The 22759-nt window shown below is 42.4% G+C and overlaps 1 protein-coding gene across 2 annotated transcripts in view; it reads right to left on the bottom strand.

Moving 5' to 3' along the window:
- CPAMD8 (C3 and PZP like alpha-2-macroglobulin domain containing 8) overlaps nt 1–21785 on the bottom strand; it is a 99398-nt gene extending 77613 nt beyond the window's left edge. For both annotated transcript variants that reach the window (XM_074977981.1, XM_074977979.1), the window contains exons 1-10: nt 21703–21785; nt 18269–18420; nt 16935–16957; nt 8037–8202; nt 7827–7879; nt 7184–7201; nt 6467–6521; nt 6173–6286; nt 4858–4942; nt 34–142 (exon numbers count right to left, since the gene is read on the bottom strand). In XM_074977981.1, the coding sequence (XP_074834082.1) occupies nt 34–142; nt 4858–4942; nt 6173–6286; nt 6467–6521; nt 7184–7201; nt 7827–7879; nt 8037–8202; nt 16935–16957; nt 18269–18420; nt 21703–21785 (858 nt within the window). The remainder of the gene's footprint in view (nt 1–33; nt 143–4857; nt 4943–6172; nt 6287–6466; nt 6522–7183; nt 7202–7826; nt 7880–8036; nt 8203–16934; nt 16958–18268; nt 18421–21702) is intronic.
- Nucleotides 21786–22759: the final 974 nt, after the last annotated feature.

The raw sequence follows: 22759 nt of genomic DNA, 5'->3' as shown, positions 1-22759 counted from the left end.
GGACTTCCTATGCTACTGATTTAACTTGCTCACCTCCATGGTTTTGACGACAGGGTGTCCCACTTCATGCCTGTAGTACCCCACTCCATTTATAGTCATGTTGACAGTTAACTTTCCCATCACCGGTTTCCCAAATGTGTATCTGAAGGAGAAGCAAGACAATGAAAACCTCAGATTGGCCTCTCCATTTCTATTATTAACCTCATGCTGGTCCCAGAAGGCCTGCTTATCCAGAACTCAGAAAATGAAAGACACCCTAAGAAGCTATTTTTAAAGGACAAGTGTTAATAACTCAGTAAAAGTTTTTATTTGAGAAATTGCCAATCAGTTGACCTAAACTAAAACTAGACTGAGAACAGAAAGATCGTGTTCTCCAGCTTTGCTGATTTTTGTACACAGAAGCATCAAGACTAAGGGACTATCTTATTTAAAAGTCAGATTAATCTCAAACTCCATCTGTTTTAGGATATGTTTTTAAATTCAACACAAATCTTCTAATTCTTATATTTTCCCATTTTTTCTGTTGAAAAAAAAATCAGCACATAGGCTCCTCCCCCAATACAAACATGTCATGTTTATTCTGAGAGGAACAGACAGCTACTTTTAAGTTTCCGTGGAAACAGTTCTTTTTAAAATTTAAACACCAGTGTCTGTCTGCAATTCAGAAGAAGCAGTCTTATGCCAACACAATCATGAGAACCAGAAAATGAAACTGAGCAGTCCATGTTTGTTATTCTAGACAGAGTGAAATGCAAAAACACACAGAAATGGTGGAAAGTGTATTCAATGTTTAAATCCTTTCACGTTCAAATTACTATAGCAAAAATGAAGACATTTTCCCCTACCATGCAACTTTTAACTTGAAAAGGTGTGCCTTTAATAGGAAAGTTTACCTATGCTTGGCTGTACATTTTCTTTCTTCAAGCACTAGGGTGTACAGATTTGTTAAAATGTGTACTTCAGATTGCTTGTAGTTTGGGGGGTAGAACTAGTGGTCAATCACTGGCAGCAGAGAACTGTCCCACCCACAGAAGTTTCACTCTGACCTCACTGAGACAACTTTCACAGGGTGATTCTATTCCACCCTTCTGAATTACAGATGATTCCAAGAAAGGGCATTTTAAAGTCGGCACAAATAAATATTTCTATCTTTATTGTGCTAAACATCATAGAGCTGTTACAATGGGATTTTCAAAGCAGTGCCACTAGAGAGAGAAAGCAAGATCATCTTTTAAATTTAGACTACCAATATTAGGTATTTTCCCCTAGACAGTAGGGCAAAAAGGAGACTCTTGCTAAAAAAGGGAACTGGTTAAAGCCTGGATGTCCAGTATGTACCGTTTGGTTAATTTTTGGCCACATGGCTGCCTAACAAATTTCGTTATAAGAGATATGACTCTTCTGCCTTCAAATTGTCAGTCTCGTCACAGCAGACTCCGATGCTTGGCAAAAGAGTATGTCTTGCGTTTTGTTTGAGAATGAATGCTATGACAGTTGTGAAGAATAAAAACATAAAAACACCCATACTGGATCAGACTAGTGGTCCATTTCACCCAGTATCCTGTCTTCTAATAGCGGCCAATGCCAGATGCCCAGAGGGAGTGAACAGAACAGGTAATCATTGAGTGATCCCTTTCCCATCATCCATTTCGAGCCTCTGACAAACAGATTCCATGGACACAATTCCTTCCCATCCTGGATAACAGCCGTTGATTGACCTAACCTCCAGGAGCTTATCTAGTTCTTTTCTGAACCCCATTAAAGTCCTTGTCTCCACAACATCCTCTGGCAAGGAGCTCCACAAGCCTACCAAGCACTGCATGAAGAAAAACTTCCTTTTGTTTGGTGACAAATATCAGAAGGGTAGCCAAGTTAGTCTGTATCTTCAAAAACAAAAAGTCGTCCTTGGCACCTTATAGACTAACAGATATTATGAAGCATAAGCTTTCGTGCGCAAAGACCCACTTTGTCAGATGCATCTGATGAAGCGGGTCTTCGCCCATGAAAGCTTATGCTCCAAAATGTCTGTTAGTCTATTAGGTGCCATAGGACTTCTTGTTTTCGCTTTTGTTTGTTTTAAATCTGCTACCCATTAATTTAATTTGGTGACCACCCTACTACTTATGTTATGTGAACAAGTAACTAACTTCTCCTTATTTGTTTTTCCCACACCATTCATGATTTTATAGTCCTCAATCATATCTCCCCTTGGTCTCCTCTTTTACAATCAGAAAAGTCCCAGTCTTTTAAATCTTTCTTCATATGGCACCCAGTCCAAATCCCAAATCATTTTTGTGCCTTTTTTGAACCTTTTCCAGGGCCAAGACATCTTTTTTGAGAACAGGTGACCAAATGCGTACACAGTAGTCAAGATATGGGCATACCATGGACTTATACAGAGGCAATAAGCTATTATCTGTCTTACTCTCTGTCCCCTTTTTTTTAATTATTACTAACATTCTGTTTGCTTTTTTGACTGCTGTTGCACATTCTCTCTGTCCCCCTTTTTTAATTATTACCAACATTCTGTTTGCTTTTTTGACTGCTGTTGCACATTGAGTGGATGTTTTCAGGAACTGTTCACAAATGACTCCAAGATCTTTCTCTTAAGTAGTTTTAGCTAAATTAGTTCTCATCATTTTGTATGTATACTTGGCATTATTTTTTCCAATGTGCATTACTTTACATCTATGAACATTAAATTTCGTTTGCTGTTTGGTTGCCCAATCACTTAGTTTTGGGAGATGTTTTTGAAGCTTTTCACACTCTGCTTTGTTCTTTTGTTCTAGCATGGCTTACTCTCTGTTGCTTTGTTCTTAACTATCTCGAGCAGTTTGGTATCACCTGCAAATTTTGCTACCTCACTGTTTACCCCTTTCTCCAGACCTTTCATAAATAGGTTGAATAGGACTGTTCCCAGTATAGACCTTTGGGGGACACCACTAGCTACCAGTCTCCATTCTGAAAACTTACCATTTATTCCTACCCTTTGTTGCCTGTCTTTTAACCAGTTATCAATCTATGAGTGGACCTTCCCTCTTATCCCATGACAATTTACTTTACTTAAGAGCCTTTGATGAGGGATCTTGTGCAAGGCTTTCTGGAAATCTACGTATACTATATCCACTGGATTCCCGTTGTCCACAAGTTTATTGACAGCCTCAAAGAACTCTAGTGGATTAGTAAAATATGATTTCCCTTTACAGAAACCATGTTGACTTTTCCCCAACAAATTATGTTCATCTATGTGTCTGACAATTTTATTCTTTACTATAGGTTCAACTAATTTACCTGGCACTGATGTTATATTTTTCAGTCTGTAATTGCCAGGATTACCTCTAGAGCCCTTTTTAAATATTGGAGTCACATTAGCTATCTTCCTCAGCCTAGCTTGCTTCCTGAAGCCCACAGGGATATCAGCTACCAATACGTCCATAAGAGTACCATAAGTGTCATCCAAGTGGGCAAAATTCCATAAACTCATCTGATTGCAAATAAATAATACTAAATACTTTAATGGATAGGAAGTGTATGATACCTCCCATGGTGACTCCGTTGGGAAAGTGCTGTGAGGACCAGAATGAGATTCTAGAATTCTGCTTTATACCTTGGGGAGAGGTCACGGGGGCTACAGTCAGGGTAGGTTCCCCTATCCAAATATTTGATGTTGGGTTTTCTACAAAACTTTATTTTTTTCTCATAATGAGAATGTTATTATACGGAGTCTTGACCTTTTGCTTGAATGTTCTCAAGTATCCATATTAAGCACATATTGGAGGAATCCAAAGCTATGTTTGACTTCTATGAAGTGGTACTTTTACACAGCAAACATCCTCTTTGAGGTAGAAATGCTGAAATATCCAATGTTCATTTAGTCAGGCCATAGAGAACTACAGCTTCTTCAGACAGAAAGGCATAAACACACAGCTTCAATCCCTTCTCTCTTTCCTGTCTTTTGTACAGCCCCAGGGAGCAGAAGCAAAAGTGGTATATACCAGAGATCTTGCCCAGCTCTGGGGAAAACATCCCTTACCTCACATCCTAAGTCCTGACACACCCTTATTGTTGCTTCCAGATACCAAAAATCAATAAAACTGACTTTCAATAAATGAGGATACTCTGCAGTTTCCACTTCAATCCAGCATTTGCCATGAAAGCCTTGTTGCTCTTTCAATACTCCCTAAGGGGTGAGGTAGGAGCCACAGACCATTCTTTTTCCCTTTGCTTTCTTCAGCCTAGCTTGCTTCCTGAAGCCCACAGGGACATCATCTACCACAAACATTTCAGAAGTGGAAGCAGAGCTGCAGGGAGCTTCTTCTCAAATAGCAAATGCAATCCTTGGACATGACTAAGAATCAGATGGACATGTTATAGAGCCTAAACTGAGAATCAAAAATTTGAAATAAAGTCTGGAGTTTTCTTGAGAAAAACTCTTCAGCTGGGAAGGATGGATGAACTGTCAGCGGCTGGGGAGCAACTATGATTGCAAGGAACTACAGGAAATGAGGCATTCCTGTGCTGATAGTGACTGGCAGGTCTGGTTCTCCACCAAACTGCATGAAATACCCATTGTAACAGACCTTCGCATGGTGAAGACATTATGCAGGAAGGATACACTCTACACCCAGTACAGCATACAATAAGTGATGCACAAACGATGGAGGAATTAGAAACTTTTTTTTATGGAAGTCAGGGTGTCATCCGAGTGACAGGAAAATCCTCTGGCAATGCTCTAAAATCATTCTGGAAAATTCTGGGGATGAAACATATGCTTTCTCTGCACTTGGTGTTTGCATCATCCCACAGCTGCACTGCAACCTCTAAAATTTTGGACTGTATCTGTGACATGTCCCCTACCTGGCATGGACAGTTCCCTTTTCACAAGTCGCAAGATCTCGGATATAGGGAGGAGGGTCAATCAACAACTCAAATTTTGGTAACACTAAAATGGAGCAAAAAAGAGAAGAGGTGTTTTATACATTTCTCTGATTCCAGGATGTACTAACAGCTACATATCTCTGACAAGATTCCTTCTTGTGATTGGAGCATATCAGGCAAGATGAGGAAACAAAGCCATTAATGGAGAATGAAAGCAATATAACAGTATCAGTTGATGCATCAAACCAGAAACCTACTAGCAAAGTGCTATTATTAACCATTCCCCAGAACAAGTTAACAATCTGCTGCCCCCCATCTGTACATCTTGTTCCCATATTGAGGATTCGAGCTACAGGCTGGGCTGCAGGCATGATGCTTTGCTTCTTGGAGGCAAGGACAGGAGTACCTTGCATTACTTGCGGTACCCCCAACCACCATTTCAGGAATCAGTCTGAAGATATTCAGAGACTGAAACAATGAACACAGTATAACTACCTCGGTGGCTTGGGGTAGACATACATGGGGATATGTGGGGTGGAGGGAAACAATCCTCATATCTCATCAGCCAGAGAGACTCTGAGATAGGGCAGGAGGCAGTAAAAGCAAAAATGAGAGAGGTGCAAAGATTAAGAATTCTAAGATCCCAAGACAGTAACTCATTTAAAATAACGTAAAGAGTTTTTCCAAAATAAATTAAGTTCTTGTTACCTATATGCATAAATTGTGCCACATGATGATGGATATAATTCCCTTTATATTATAGTAAACTCTTTCATATCTGGCACTCTGTTATCCAGAACTCTCAAATAACTGGCATTTTGACCATAAGTAAATTTTAATTATGTTTACCATACATACAGAACAGTGAAATTAAATACAAATAAATACAGCAAACACAGAATACATTTAGTGTGCAATACTACTACTGTTGTTGGAAAATAAAGCACTCTGCATACAATTTTATTTCTTAATATCTAATATTGTTTTTCTTTAGTGTTATGCATTGCTAAGTATACCTCTCTATTATCCAGAATATTTGAATATCTGGCAACCTCCCAGTCCTAGGGCTGCCCAATATGAAAGAGCTTACTGTATAAAGAAGATATCAGCTAAGACTTTTGTTAAGTTTCAAGGATCCATTTCCTGTCATGTGTTACATCTGACCTGAAATTTTTCTTCTGGAATTTTGGATACATCAGTTCTTGATCATTTCAACTCAAAAATATTTCATAATGCCAATATTCTGAATATTTTGGGGATTATGATCAAAGCTGACTGGCAGGCAAAAACTCACCATATTTCTGAACTTCAAAGGATTTGTTGTATGCATGCCCTTGCATTTCAGCAAAAATAAACCACTCGCCAAATACTGGCTGATCAGACAAGGGGAAACTCATATTTACAATACCTAAGTGAAAAGAAAAGACACTGTGACCCCTGTCTGAATATCAGAATCTCTGAAAAGGTTTATTTCAATAACCTCTCCACCCCCACCCCAACCATTCAAAAAAAAAAAAAAAAGCAGTCATTAATTTTAATTAGCCGAGGAAAACAAAATTATGCAAAACTGTGACATGCAGAAACTTACCACAACAGAATGGCTTCAGATCGCTCCATTCTATCATCCGAGACCCCCGAGGATCCTAGAAAATGGTTTAGGACAAAAGACATTATAACAATAAAGGTAAATTTCACTAGTGCTTTTAACTGTCAGCTTGCAACAAACAATTCTACTTTCACACAACTAATTAGCATCAATTTCCTAAAATACCAACAACAATCGATTTCTTGGTATATTTTGTGTTAGCATTAAAGCCAGTCAGTCAAGTCAATAAAAGTACAGATCACAGGGTCAGCGCCTCCATTTCTTGCCATATAAAGAACTTAGTTTAAAGAGCATGGTCCCAGAAAGGGTCCCTCATTCACTTCAAAACAAAGAAGAAAGGGAGAGAGATATATGAGTAAGCTAACAAGATCTCTCCACTTTCATGTATTTCTAATGAGTCCATTACCATAAATCTGAGTGCAAAGACAATGAGACTACCCCAGCCAGGTGCAGTATAGGAATGTATCTGTCCATATAAATTGAGAGAGATGGGGCAAGGTTGTTACATTCATAAACCACAGTAGATGTAACCAATTTGTTGTTTTCCCTGGAAGCATCATTCATGGGAAAACATTTCTGAACTCAAAGTAGAGATAGCGATGACAAATGTGGCAGAGCATGAACCTCTGACCCGCTCTCTTCAGAAAGGCTTCAGTAACCCTGTGCAATGATGTCACTTATTAAAAGGTGGATACTTACAACTATGTAAACTTCAATCTGAAAGAAACAAAGAACAAATACTCCCATGAGACAAAGCTGTATATTCCTCTCTCATGAAATGCTGTGAGCATCACATAAGCAGGGTATGCCACAGAGTTTCTGGCCCCTGCATATTGGTGCAGAAGGGACACATACTATCCACTTATCTGTAAAAGCAGTTTGGTCAAACAACCATTTCACCCAAGCATCTGACTTGAAAACTAGCCTTGTAGGCCTCTGGTTAAGTGGCTGATCTTGGCCTCTGAGTGCTCCTGTAACATGAATGTCCAAGTGCTACTTCCTCAAACGCTCCTTGTCCATATCTGCTTTAACCTAATTATATTTCATTTCATTATAGTATTACACCTACACAAAGCAATCAAAGATTACTATTTCTTCTTTTCCTTAGGCTACCTTCAATGTGGCCAAATTCAGAAACTGAATTAAAACCACAACATCCTGACAAACATACGACCTGAAAAACTGAAGATGAAGGGAACAGCACTCATTACATTACCGTTACAGAGAGGTAGCTTTTGTGGGTCAGACCCACTTCTTCAGATCTACTCCATGCATGTGTGTTATAAACAGGAAATGCTGAACACTTGACATATTATAATTGGAAGGGAAGCCATTCACTCACCTTCTCATTGATAGGTCGCAGGTCAGAAGTGACCATAAACAGATTTATCAGCACTAAGAAGGAAGAAAAAAGAAAATTCATCAATCATCAGAGCTGGTACTCAACAAGAGTTGTGGTCTCAGGGACTATACTTAAAAGGAATTCTAGTCTAAGTATTAAAGTTTTGCATGCAAAAAATGAAGGTTGAGAGGTTCATGGAGGCTACTTTACCTTTCTGTTTGGGTTTATAGACAGGCTTGTCAGTCTGGATGAACACAGATGACCCTTTGCTATCTATGGTTACCGTGGTATAGTTATGAAAGATGTAACCTTCTTCAGTTAGGTGCTGGTTCCCCCAGACTTTTAAATGTGCTTGTCCACGAAGCCCTGAAGGCACCTGGAAAGCAGACCATGAGGTGGGGAAGAAAAAAACTTGAAAGAATCTTTGGCCGTGTCTACACTAGCCCCAAACTTTGAAATGGCCATGTAAATGGCCATTTTGAAGTTTACTAATGAAGCTCTGAAACACATATTCAGCGCCTCATTAGCATGCGGGAGGCCGTGGCACTTCGAAATTGGCGCGGCTCGTTCCAACGGGGCTCCTTTTCGAAAGGACCCCGCCTACTTTGAAGTCCCCTTATTCCCATCTGCTCACAGGAATAAGGGGACTTCGAAGTAGGCGGGATCCTTTCGAAAAGGAGCCCCGTCGCGACGAGCTGCGTGGCGGCGAGCTGCAACAATTTTGAAGTGCCACGGCCGCCCGCATGCTAATGAGGCGCTGAATATATATTTCAGCGCTTCATTAGTAAACTTCGAAATGGCCATTTACATGGCCATTTCGAAGTTTGGGGCTAGTGTAGACATAGCCTTTCTGCTACACAGAGAGAATATGGTTTTTTCATGTTACAACCTCAACTGCTCCACAGATACAAACAAATTATCACCCCATCTAAAGAGGAAAGGAAGAGACACGCACTACACCAGTGTTTTAGTCTCTAAGATGCCACATGACTGTTTATTATTGATAATTGGATTAAAGAGGACAGTATGTGATGAAAAACAGTGCAGAAGATACAGCAGCTGTGAGTTTCCTCATGACCTCGTGACATCAGTAAGAGCTGGATAATTAATGGAACCTTAGAACACAGCATTGCTCTGAGAGGCAGAGACAGCCAGTGGCAAGCAGCACAGTTGAGTGTGGAGAGCAGCAGCAAGTGACAACAGCAACAGTGGTGAGCAGCAGCAAAACGGGCAGACGCTACAACAGCAGGAAGAAGTAACATTGCTTGACTCCCTTTTAGGGAGGTGAACCCCTGTAAACAAACATCGAATTTTGGGATTTTTACTTCAGACAACCAACAGTAAATGTGTGCAGGAGAGGAAAAGGGTAGTGTGTTAAAACAGGGGTGAGCAAACTTTTTCTGTTGGGCCCCACTTTGCATCCCTGCAATTAGCAGGACCCCCACAAACTGTCTCATGTAATACAAAATGCCAGAAATTTCAGTTATGTTCATATGAAAAAAATCTTTCTGCACGTATAACAATACATATATAGAATGTAAAAACTTTATTAATCAATATATAAATGTGAATACACATACATAAAAACAGTAATATATTTCAACATTTTTACTAAGATGAATAAGCCTGAGACTCAGCAGCCAATTGTGCTGTGCCCACCTTATGAAATTTCACACACCCTTGCCCCCGCTTTACATACCCCTGTGTTAAGGGCTCATTCACCCATTTGACTTCAACACCACAATGTGGAAAAGTAAGGTAAAGGACGACTGCTCAAGATACTGTGGAGTGAGCAATAACTCCTGTTTGGCATACTTTTAAATCATATGGTATTTTCCCAAATGAATGATGATTTCCTTCTCCCTTTTAATAGATTTTTTTCTTTTATTATGCACCTCCTCAGTGTTTGCGAGTAGGGAAGTATTGCCTCTTAGGGGCACCTAGTGGTGATATTTAGTTTTCCCAGATGTCTGAGTGGATGTTCAAGACAGGTCTGTTTTGTAACATTAGAGGCACAGATAGATATTGAACCCAGCCCTCAATGCGGTCAAACCACCTGATAGATGGGTTACAGGAGCTTTACACCCAACGTGGGTGATATTGCTTACATATAAAAAAAAAGTGACACTCAGTCATACCAGCAATAGTTACAGAGCAGTAACCATGTTAGTCTGTACCTTCACAAACAAAAAAAGCAGTCCTGTAGCACTTCAAAGACAAACAAAATGATATATTAGGTGATGAGCTTTCATAGAACAGACCCACTTCTTCAGAGCTGGAAATTCTAATAAAAGTATTGCTGTGAATTACCAGATCTGAAGAAGCAACGAAGGGTCCTGTGGCACCTTATAGACTAACAGAAAAGTTTAGAGCATGAGCTTTCGTGAGTTAACTCACTTCTTCAGATGTTGGTCCTCTGAAGAAGTGAGTTAACTCACGAAAGCTCATGCTCTAAACTTTTCTGTTAGTCTATAAGGTGCCACAGGAACCTTCGTTGCTGCTACAGATCCAGACTAACACGGCTACCCCTCTGACACAGATCTGAAGAAGTGTGTTTGTCCCACAAAAGCTCATCACCTAATAAATTATTTTGTTAGTCTGCAAAGTGCTAAAGGACTGGTTCTTTTGTTTTGTGATCATACCAGCAAGTTAAACATTTTATGATTCTCAGAAATTGAGAGTAGGTTCTTTGGATGTTTGCTAACCCACTGGGAAATGCCACAAATGTTTTACATCGGGAAATAATTAAGAATATTAGTAAGTATATGACATTATTGAAAGAAATGTCACATATTTGCACATGCAGTTTACAATTATCCCTTCGTTTCATACATATAAATTAAATATACCACAACAAAATATCTTTAGATAAAAATACAAATATTAAAAAATCTGTCACAAAGTGACCTTCAAGACAATTTAAAAGTGAAAGGCAGCAATACACTGCCTTTATCCAAGTCTGAAGTCAGTAATGACTGCAAATCATATTCATCCAAAATCTACCTCTCACTACTAAGTAAGTCTACAGAGGCTTTTCTAACTATAGATATTATCTGCATTTCCCTTCACGTTTTGCCTTCTTGCTGTGAAAGGATATGTGGTAATGAAGCATGTGCACTTGGATAAGTCTACTGGCCACATAAAAAAGAAGACACCTTCTGCAATCGTATTCCCAGGCACAGCTTAAACACTAGACAGAACTGTATGAACATCAGTCACAGGCAAACTGCAGAGCAGGAACAACAGACTTTGGATTATGACCAAAAAGAGTAATAGTAGTTGGAATACATTACCAGCTGCCTCCCCAGGATAGTGGCAGTGATTGTGAAATGGTTGTGGAGATCAGACATGTTACAAAGGCAGAATTCCAATAAAAATGGGGAATTTCAACTATCCTCCTATAGTCTGGGTATGTATCACCTCAGGAAGGGATGCAGAGATAAAAATATCTAGATATCGTCAAGCCTGCCAACAGAAAATTTGGGCCCAGGGCATGGCAGCAGTTAATGGAGCTCCCCACACCCACCTACACATGAGACATGCAAATGTGGGCAGTTCCGCACCTGCACCGGCTGGTGCTCAGCAAAGCTGCCACCTGCGCTGCTTGGTGCACTCCTCTAACATGGCCTGGGCTTCCACATGCCCAGCTGGTAGAGTTGCCAACTGCCTAACTGCACAAATCCAAAGACCCTTGCCCCACCCCTGCCCATTCCCTGAGACCAAGTTCCTGTCTTGTTCCTTCTCTGAGGCTCCACCTCCACTCCATCCTTCTGTCACTTGCTCTCTCACACCCTCACTCACTTATACCAAACTGGGTGTGGAAGGAGGTGCACAGTGCAGGTTCTAGGAAGGCGTGTGGGTGCAGAAGGAGCTGTGGGGTGCAGGCTGTGGGAGGGAGTTTGGGTGCACGCTCTAGACAGGGGCAGGGTTTGGGGTACAAGTGAGGGCTAAAAGGGTGGCACTTACCGTGGGTGGTTCCCAAAAAGTGACCAGCAGACCCCCCTGGCAGTGATTCCTCGGATGAGAAGTCAGAGGATTTCTGCATGCTGCTGCCTTCAAGTGCCACCCCCACAGCTCCCACTGGCCACAGATCCCATAAATAGGAGCTGTGGAATCAGTGCTTGGGGTGGGGGCAGCACAGAGTGACTTCCCACCAGGGGCCACAGGGACTGGGCTGTTCCTTTCTGGGAACAGTATGGAACAAGGGTAGGCAGAAAGCATGCTAGCAGTGGTAGTGACCAAAGCCTCCTGAGCCCTTTTAAATTATCCAGACCCCTGGGCAATTTCCCTCTTTGCCTACCTGTCCCGCCGTAAGCAGGCTGGACATCATAAATGACTGCATCTTGACACAGTTAGTCTTGAAACCCCCAAGGGGAGAGAGAATTCTTAATTTAGTCCTAAGGAGAGCACAGTATCTGGCCCAAGAAGTTACTATAGCTGAATCACTAATAAGAGCAAGCATAATGTAATTACATTTAACATATTTGTAGGCCATAAAATACCAAAGAAACCCACCACAGTAGCCGTGAACATCAAAGAAGGAGAACTACCTAGAAACAAAAAAACTAATTAAACAGAAATTAAAAAAAGATAAGTCAACAGAGTGAAATGCCTGCAAATTGCATGAAGATGATTTAAAAACACCATTCCTAAAGCTTGAACTAAATGTATAACCCACATTTTAAAAAAGCAAGAGGACCAGAAACTGATCCTGGAAATTACAAGCCAGTAAGCCTAACTTTAGTAGCAGGCACATTTGTTGAAACTATAATAAAATAACAGAATTCTCAGATACATAGATGAACATGTTTTGGGGAAGAGTGAACCCAGTTTTCATAAAGGGAAATAATGCACATCAGTCTGTTAGAGTTCTTTGAGGGGATCAAACAAACATGTGGAAAAGACTGGTTCAGTGGATACAGCATACTTCGACTTTCTGAAGGCCTTTGACAAGTTCTCTCACAAAATATTCTTAAGCAGCCAAGGATAAGATGGGAGGTCCTCTTGTGAATCAATAAATGGTTAAAAGATAGGAAACAATTAGTGACTAGGCAACAGAATGGCAGATGAAATTCAGTTTTGATAAGTGCAAAGCAATGCACATTGGAAAAAAATCTCAATTATACATACAAATGATGGGGTTTTAATAGCAGTTGTTATTCAAGAAAGGAATCTTGGAGTCATCTTGGACAGCTTTCTGAAAACATCCTCTCAATGTGCAGCAATAGTCAAAAAAACTAATAATGTTAGTGATAAGAATAGATAACAAAACTGAAAATATAATGCCACTATATAAACCAGCAATGGTCAATAATTGGCTTGTGGGACGGATGCAGTTCACCAGGGTTAGCTCCTGGTGAGCTGCCAGCACATTATTTACCTGTGCCTTCAGTGGAATGGCTACTGGAAGCTCCTGTTAGTTTCAGGTTACTATTTTTGGACAATGGGAGCTGCAAGAAGTGGTGCAGACTGGGACACAGCTTGCTGCAGTTTCCATTGGCCAGGAATGGCAATCCGCAGCCAACAGAAGTATCAAGTGGTTGCACCTGGGGAGGCACAGGTAAATAAAGCACTAGTGGCCCACCAGGGGCTAAAGATGGTGAGCTGCCTCTGGTTTATTGTCCAATCCTGATATAAATCCATGGTATTCCCCTCCTTAAATGAGTGCAGTTCTGGTCAATAAATCTCAAACAAGATACACGGGAACTGGAAAAAGTGCAAAAAAGGGGAACAAAAATACTTAGGAGTACGAAACAACTTCCACATGAGATGATATTAAACAGACTTGGATGATTCATTTTGGAAAATAGATGGCTAAGGGAGGGCATGGAAAACCTCTATAAAATCATGAATCGTATGGAGAAAACGAACAGGAAAGTGCTATTTAGCCCTTCCGATAAGACAAGAGCTAGAAGTCACCCGGCTAAATTAATAGGCAGCATGATTAAAGAAAACATCAGGAAGAACTTCTTCACACAAAGCACAGTCAATTTATGGAACTTTATGCTCAGGGACTATTGTGCCAAAAAAACAAAAAAAAATTAGTTAAGTTCATGGAGGAGAGATCAATCAATGGCTAGAAGCCAAGATGGTCAGGGACCCAATTCCATGTTCTGGATGTCCCTAAACTTCAAAATGCTAAGAGCTGGGACTGGACAACAAGAGGCACATAACTTAAAATTACCTTGTTCTATTCATTATTTCTGAAACATCTGGTACTGGTCATTGTCAGACATAGGATACAGGATTAGACAGACCATTGGTCTGATCCAGTATGGCTATTCTTATAGTCTTATGCCACCACACCTGAAGACAAACTAATAATCCCAATATTGTCTTCAAAATAGTTGGGCACATGCCTTTGATTTTCTTGTGAACCTATTATAGAGTTGTGGATGCAGTGAATGTATCTGTACCCTGCTGTAAAGTCTTTACATTCACATGCTGTAATACAACACTGCATATGAGACAAACTCCAGATGTGCTGAGCTGCAATAAAAATTATTGCAGTTCACAAGTAATATTAGGAAAAATTTCTACAATAAGGATAGCTAAGCTGTGGAACAGGCTTCTGAGGGAGTTTTGGAATCGCCATCACTGAAGCTTGTTAAGGACAGGATGGACAAAGACTTGTTGGGTATTTTAGACATAATTTGGTCCTGCACCATCCATCAAAGTCCCTTCCTGCTCTACGTGTAAATTATACTATTAATATTCAAAGATCATTTGGATTTATTCTGGTCTGGATCACACAATTAAAGTGACTAACCCAATGAATTATTCAGACTCCACAGCCCGATATGCTTTTTAAAAGTGATGTATTGCCAGAATTCCAGAAACAAGTCACAATTTAGTAACTACAAGATCTGTTCCCTGCCCTTCATCTCCTATTGGAGATAACTATCACAAACAAGCCCTTCCTTAAATAATTAGATCCAATATGTTAACACAACACTGTGTCTTTCATTCCCGCTCCACTTGCCATTCCAGCAGTAATAAACATTCATAGAAATTCATGATCACCTTATACACAATGGCTGCGTCTACACGTGCACGCTACTTCGAAGTAGCGGCAGTAACTTCGAAATAGCGCCCGTCACGTCTACACGTGTTGGGCGCTATTTCGAAGTTGAAATCGACGTTAGGCGGCGAGACGTCGAAGTCGCTAACCCCATGAGCGGATGGGAATAGCGCCCTACTTCGACGTTCAACGTCGAAGTAGGGACAGTGTAGACGATCCGCGTCCCGCAACATCGAAATAGCGGGGTCCTCCATGGCGGCCATCAGCTGGGGGGTTGAGAGATACTCTCTCTCCAGCCCTTGCGGGGCTCTGTGGTCACCGTGGGCAGCAGCCCTTAGCCCAGGGCTTCTGGCTGCTGCTGCTGCAGCTGGGGGTCCGTGCTGCATATACAGGGTCTGCAACTAGTTGTTGGCTCTGTGTATCTTGCACTGTTTAATGAAAGTGTGTCTGAGAGGGGCCCTTTAAGGGAGCGACTTGCTGTTGAGTCCGCCCCGTGACCCTGTCTGCAGCTGTGCCTGGCTCCCTTATTTCGATGTGTGCTACTTTGGCGTGTAGACGTTCCCTCGCTGTGCCTATTTCGATGTTGGGCTGAGCAACGTCGAAGTTGAACATCGACGTTGCCAGCCCTGGAGGACGTGTAGACGTTATTCATCGAAATAGGCTATTTCGATGTCGCTACATCGAAATAAGCTATTTCGAAGTTGGGTGCACGTGTAGACGTAGCCAATAGCACTTCTCATGGAACCAAAATGTTTTGATGGCACTTAAAAATACATATGGCTTGGGTATATTATTATTTAGTTTATATTCAGTATTGCAGAAGTCTGGAAAATACAAGCAAACCTGATGTCAGCACTGAAGGAAAAGTCGATCATCTTGCAAATATAACAAATGAACGGCCCACCTGGCACCTGTATCACCATTTACACCCGCACTAAGTGGGTTTAAAATCACTACCTCCAATGCAAGTAAGTGGTGACTCTAATTTGCCAGCAATTAATGCTCAATTGGTATAAGGATAAATGAATTATACAAGATACAAGGCAAGGGTGAATCAGCCCCAGGATGTCCTGATTGTGTAAAAGACGCAGACAAATCCCAACATCCTAGATATTTGAATGAAGCTCAGATGTTCCTCCATTTCTTTAAAACTCATATGATCTCCTTAGATAGGTTTATAGTTGTTTATTGTTCTAACATTTTTGCTTCAGTTGCATTTAAATTAAGTATGATTTAGTTGGGGGTGGGTCTACTTTGAGCTGGGTTATACTAGATGACCTCATGAGTCCTGAGATCTCTTCCAACCCTAATCCTCTATGATGATTATTTTACTTCACTATGGATTCCCCTTGGCCATAAAAATAAACTTCCCCATGTTTTTACGTGCAGCTAAAATTAATACGGTTGAATTTATACTCTCCCTGCTGTGTTGCAGTACACCAGTTCGAGAAGTTCAACCCCGCATAAATCTGGGAAGAGTCCACATAGTGCAGAAGATCAGTAGGAACATGGTATTACTGCAATGATTTCCAGTTGATATCCAGTAATTTATTACCATGGTTTGAGAATTTCCGTGTACATCCTGTATTCCTTGTTGGTTATATAACCTGCACAGCACCACACCTATAAAATAACCTAGTCATTAATTTGTTATTATTTGTTAACCCATATAAATTGCCCCACTCTTACATATACAGTTCCTATGAAACGTAGTCCTGAAGGCTGCACAAATGAAGATAATTAATTCAGCCCTAAACTGATTCTCATTTTTTGGCTGCTAATTACACATTAGTCATTGAATATTTTCTTCCCCGAACAATATGGATGCGTCTACACTAGTGCGCCCCTTTCGAAAGGGCGATGCTAATGAGACACTTCAGGATATGGTAACAAGGCGCTGCAAACAATAGCATAATGGCAGCCACAGCACTTCGAAAGTGCCATTTTTGATCATGTGCAGCTCATTTACACACATCAAAATCCCCTTATTCCTATAACCATGTCCTGAAGTGTCTCATTAGCATCACCCTTTTGAAGGGGGAGTGCTAGTGTGGACATAGCCTTTATGAATAACACTTGACACTCACCTTAAGCTTGATTGTCCCTTTATCTAAAAGAGGGAGAGAAAAAGAAAAGTAAGTGCTCCAACTCAGAAAGAATAACACAATGCCACCACATCAGAGGAGAGAAACCATCATGATGCCCCCAACTGACAAGTTCCCCGATTATGGTTTGATTTAGCCGAATAATTTTTTTCAGCACTGTGCAAAGCCATATCACAGGCTGGAGGGGGCGAGAACCATATACAGTTCTTCAATATAAACTTGTCTTGACTGGGTATGCTAATTCATAAACGCTTCTCAAAGTAAACTGCAAATACTTGATGGTTTGAGTGTGTAACTAAGATTGGGGGTTGATCATAGATAGTCATTAAGACCACAACATCAAGCTTCTCCAGGGTCAACAGAGCAGTGTTAAACATAAATGTAACAATTACTATTGCCTGTCTGAACCTTATGTACATACAGCTCCCAGCCTGCACCTGACTGCTGGCATTTGAGTTCCTGTGGCCCTGGGAAGTGTCTGTAACCTTCCCCAAAGTCCAGCACCTGCTTTGTCTCACCTCTTCCTGCCCTTGCTCTGCTCTCTGTCCTGCATCTCACTCCTTTCATCAAGTCCCCTCACCTGAGATTGGAAGACTGCAGCAGAGCAGAGCAGGTTGCTGCATAGCTCCACTTCCACATGGCTCCCACCGCTGTGGTGAGTCAAGGGGGCCTGACTCCTGCTGCAAGCCCCAATCCAACCAGGGCCCCACAGAATAACCTGAATATACTATCCCATCCATGAGACAGTTGGGTGGTCACTGCAGGGCCCCCCAAAGCACGGGGCCCGGGTGGCCATGCCAAATTGTCCTATGGATGGGTCAGCGCTGCACACACCTCCTCCACACCACAGGGAAACACTGGCAGTCATGCAGAGCTAGTACCCAAAAGCTACTGTAATTTAGCTACACTACTAGTGGTGGTGGCATGGGTCCCCAAAGGTATTTTAAATCACTCGGGTGCTCCATGGGGAGGAAGCACTTAGACCGGCAGGTGGGGCTGGGAGACGTGGAAGGATGGGGGAAACACTTGGAGTCACCCTCCTCTTAGAGTTCTTCCAGAGAGGGGTGACTGTTGGCCCAGTAGGAGAATTTGAGGCCTGGCACTGGCCCTAAGATATACTGAGTTTGAGAATTTTGATTTATAATAAAGAGGATCCATGATGGATGTCTCATCATGTCTCCATGATGAATGGTTTACAAATTATGGTTGCAGCTTCAGAGTTATCAGAAGCCATTCTCAAAAAGATGCTGAAGAACTCCCCACAGCACTTCAGCTTAAACACTAACTCTTGCTCAGTTTCCCATATGAGAACTTACCCAGAACTGCCCCCTGGCCCCGTGCCACGGTTTCTCCTTTGACCTCTAGTTGAATCTGAACAGTTGTTTCCTTGATTGAATTAAATATGGTCACACTAATAGCTTCCTCTACACCAGATCGGAAAACAGAAGGTGCTGCTATCAAATAACCCCTAGGAAATAAAGTTGGAAGCAGACAGTCAATGAAAATAGCAACAAAGTGTGAGGTGATCAAGGTACCAAGTAGCATAAAGCTATTTAAAAATATTAACAAACAAAAAAGGAACATATCCTGTAACATAGTTACCTAGAGTTTGCCCCCAGGGCAGCCACACTGGCAACATGCTAGGAGCTTGGGACTTAAGCCAATATGAGTAAAATGGAGCAGACTGCAGTTTAGCAATCTTCACTGGCTTCATCTACTTTCAAAAAAGTGACTAATGTACCACCTGAATATGAGGAGAAGTGAGACATTATCACTGGAGTTCCGTAGTCTCTGAAGATCAAGTCTTCATATTAACAATGAGGGCAGCTTCCAACCAGTCTGTAGAACACTTTTACATGTTCACACTTTAAGCACCTTTTCTCTTAGCCCTCACTAACAATCAAGATAACTGTTTCTGATAGGTGCACATCAGTTAATGCCATTTGCAAAGAGATCCTGTCACACTACAATTTATATCAGCATGTTAACCAAAGAATTCCACATGACAAGCACCACTAGACCAAATAAAGCAATAAGCATTAGTTGTAAATTGCAGCAGCAATTTACAGAAAGTATGACTTGTGTCTTTAATGTACATATAGAATAAGTATCAAAAAACGTAAGTATTGTACTAATTGGACTTGATAGTACTTTGAAACCAGCTCTATGCTCAATTATATCAGTACTATCTAGCAGTTTCTGAACCATACTTTATTAAATATATTCACATTTATAGATTCACAGTGATGTTGCCATGAACAGGAGTCTGAATTACTGACACAATTCAATTACAGTGCAGCAGTGTTGATATCCTAATTATACATACTAACAAACAATTAAATACAGTCAGTTGTATATAAAAAGGCTGATGCATACTAACTTGTTGACATCAGTCTGAGCCCTCCAATTTAGCATTACATACAATGCACTGTTTTGAAACTCTTCGGACATTTATAAAAGTGACTAATTATTTGGGTACCAAGTTTGACACACCTTAGAGAAAGTAGGTGTTTCAGCATTCTTTGAAAGTCAGGTTGAACTGAGGTATATTTAGTTGGGCACCCACAAAACTGAAGCATCTAAAATTACAGCAATTTCTGAAAACTTTGGCTTTAATTTCCTCTTCTTCTACTCCTCCCCTCATACCACCACCACTACGTCTGACCACCTTCATTCCTGGGCACTTGGAAACAGGAAGTAGAGATTAGTGGTAAAAGCTTAGAAACGGGAATCAGGATACCCAAGTTCACATTCAGAGATCTGTCAGTCACTCAGGTTTTGTTAAAATGGTTACATCTTGAACAACTGTTATCAACTTCAATTTTTTAATCTTTTTTTAAACACGGCTTTGAAAGACATATTCTAACAGGTCCACCACTTTCACTTTTAAAACTGCCTTGAAAGAGTTAACAACTGTACATAATAAAATCTTGTGTACAGTTTTGATGGGAACTCTTATGATCTTCCCATATTGAACAGCACCATGCCATAAATGTACAGGCTGTATGCACTATAGTCTCTTAACTACAGTCTCCAATGTCTCTGGTGTGTGATACTGTGTGCAATACATTTATATGCTCTTTATGATATCATACATCTTTCTTCTTCTTTTCACCCCCAAATGGAATTTTTATAAGATTATTTTTCATGTCATACACTTAAAAACATATTTCAGCCACTTGCCTCACTATGGTTCCAGCAGTTGGGTCACTTTAGCCCATGATTAATTATCACTCTGGGACAAGGTTGATGGTGTTTTACAGCCCCCAAGTCACCTTTCAGCAAATTCCTACTCAGTGTTTCTCTCTCAGCAGGCCTCATTGCCATGGAGATCCCATTACACCCAACATAAGTTCAGCTCTCTATGGTAGTTCAGTCAAATTGCACTGGATACTTAGAACTTCAAGAATTTGAGAATGAAAGTCCTGTGACTGCAGGTTTACAAATACACCAAATTGCTACCTAATCTGCACATCAAAGGTAGAGAAAACGTGGCCAACGTATTTGGAGGAGAGAGGAAAAGATTCATTTGCGTCCAGTATTAAATGACTACTTTCAAACTTTCATTAGACCATCTTCTGCTGGGAATAGGAACTGGTTCAATAAAAGATATTACTTCACCCACCTTGGCTCTGTAATATCCTCAGATTGACAGGGCTACAGAAACACTACATATTTTGAACTGTCACATATGCGTTAGCCTGAAGCATGATGCGTATGTACCTACATCATTTTAAGTAATTTTAACATTTTTTTCTGGACTATCAGCTTGTTGATGTGGTCTCTTGACATTAAGTCACTGAATAGTGTTCTGCTTGAAAATTAAATGTTTAGCTTGGATACTTCTAACGGTAACTTGACAGATCCTGCAAGAACTTTTGACTAACAGCTCTGCCAGGTTACACTAAAACTTGGCAGGAACTGGCAGGATGTGAAATATTTTCTAGTGAGCAAGAGAAAATAGGAAGTCCCCATGGCATCTAGTTAAAGCAACTATTCAGTATGTACTCATTACAAACCAATCTAATAAAACAAAGCAACCCTCAATAACGATGCACAGGAACTAACTGTTTACTCAGTTTCTATAAGAGACATGAGAAGATTTTCACAGAAGTGAAAAGCAAATAAAAACTCTATAGATAGTTTTTCTCTCAAGAGAGTTTCACATATTCTTCCAGTAAACATCTCTTTTCAGGACAACTAACAGTACCCCAAACTATTACACTAAATGGTTAGCTGATCACAGCTCCTATTTATTTCATATTCATACCATGACACTGAACAAGTATCTGTATATAAATGCTCTGCAATCTTGTGTTTAAAGCGTTCCAAACAAGTATTACCTTCCCCTCCAGAGTTTAGATTTCTGCAGAGACAGCTCCATGATCATTAACTATGAATGCTTCAGGTTAACCCCCCTCCACACACCCCCACACCCACCAAAGTTTGTGACCCCGGCTGAGGTTATTAGGAAAGGGATTGTGCATGCTTTGTAACCAAGTTAGGCTCATCTGGGCTGTGAGCCATCGTGCTACAGCCCTTGCAGGGGTATAAAGGTTCTTCCGTCCACACGCCTCCCCTCCGTGCTGGGGTAAGGAAAAGGCGAAGGTGTTATGGCTACTGCCCGGAGAAAGGGGTGGCGTTGCCCGGCGCACTGAGGGGCCTCCCCACACGCCGGAGGGAGGGCGCGACGCCCCAGAGCCAGGCTGCAGCCGGGGGTCACAAGCCGCTGAGCTGGGCCGGTACTTACCGGCTCTGCGGGGGCTGAGCCCCACACAAGGTGCTGAGGGACAGGAGGATCCACCAGGCGCAGCCGGTCTCCTGGGGGCGCATGGCGCTCCGCGGAGCGGCTCCTTCCCGCAGGGCTGCGGAGCCCCAGGCCACGGCGCGCTCCCTGCAGCTCGAGCCCGGCCGGGCAGGCGCCCTTTGTTCCGGCGAGTGCAGCCGCCGCTCCCGGCTGCCGGTCTCGGCTCCCCGGTGCCTCTGGCCGCCGCCCCTGGCTCCCCCCTCCGCGTCCCCGCCCCCGGGCCGCCCCTCCTGGCCCCGGTGCCCGCTCGGCTCCGGCTCTTTGTCTGCGGCTCCCCGCATGGAGCGGGAGAAGGGCTGGAGCCCCGCGCCTCCCCCTCGCGGCCCCTGGGCACGAGCCCTGGACCCGCGCCCTGCCCCTGGGCGGCCCCCGGGCAGAGACCGCCCGAGCCTGGCACTGACCCCGCGCACCACAGAGGCGCTGTCCCACCCGGGGGCCTGCAGTCCGGGAGAGCCGTACCGCGCTGCCAGGGACGGGCTCTGCCAGCTCTGGGGCCCTGAGCACCCCTCCTTACACCCCAGCCCAGCCTGGCCCCTCAGGGGGACCATCACCCTGCCTCATTGCAGGCCTGGAGCTGCCACCCGGCTGCGCCTCCACCAAGGCTGCCCAGTCACCCCTCAGCTCCCCTGCCCTAACCTCAGGTACCCCCAGCCTCCCCTCAGCCCTTGAGCTGCAACCTCTCTGCCCTGCCCTGCCCTCATTCACCCACCTGTGCTCCCAGTCACCCCTCAGCTCCCCTGCCCTAACCTCATGTACCCCAGCCTCCCCTCAGCCCTTGAGCTGCAACCTCTCTGCTCTGCCCTGCCCTGCCCTCATTCACCCACCTGTGCTCCCAGTCACCCCTCAGCTCCCCTGTCCTAAGCTCATGTACCCCCAGCCTCTCCTCAGCCCTACAGCTGCAACCTCTCTGCCCTGCCCTGCCCTCATTCACCCACCTGTGCCCCGTCACCACTCCTGTCCTAACTTCATGTACCCCCATTTTCTCCTCAGCCCTAGAGCT

The sequence above is a fragment of the Carettochelys insculpta genome, chromosome 27 (genome assembly GCF_033958435.1).
Source record: "Carettochelys insculpta isolate YL-2023 chromosome 27, ASM3395843v1, whole genome shotgun sequence".
Classification (NCBI taxonomy): domain Eukaryota; kingdom Metazoa; phylum Chordata; order Testudines; family Carettochelyidae; genus Carettochelys; species Carettochelys insculpta.
The sequence above is the reverse complement of the archived record's forward strand: the minus strand, read 5'-3'. Positions and strand labels throughout refer to the sequence as shown.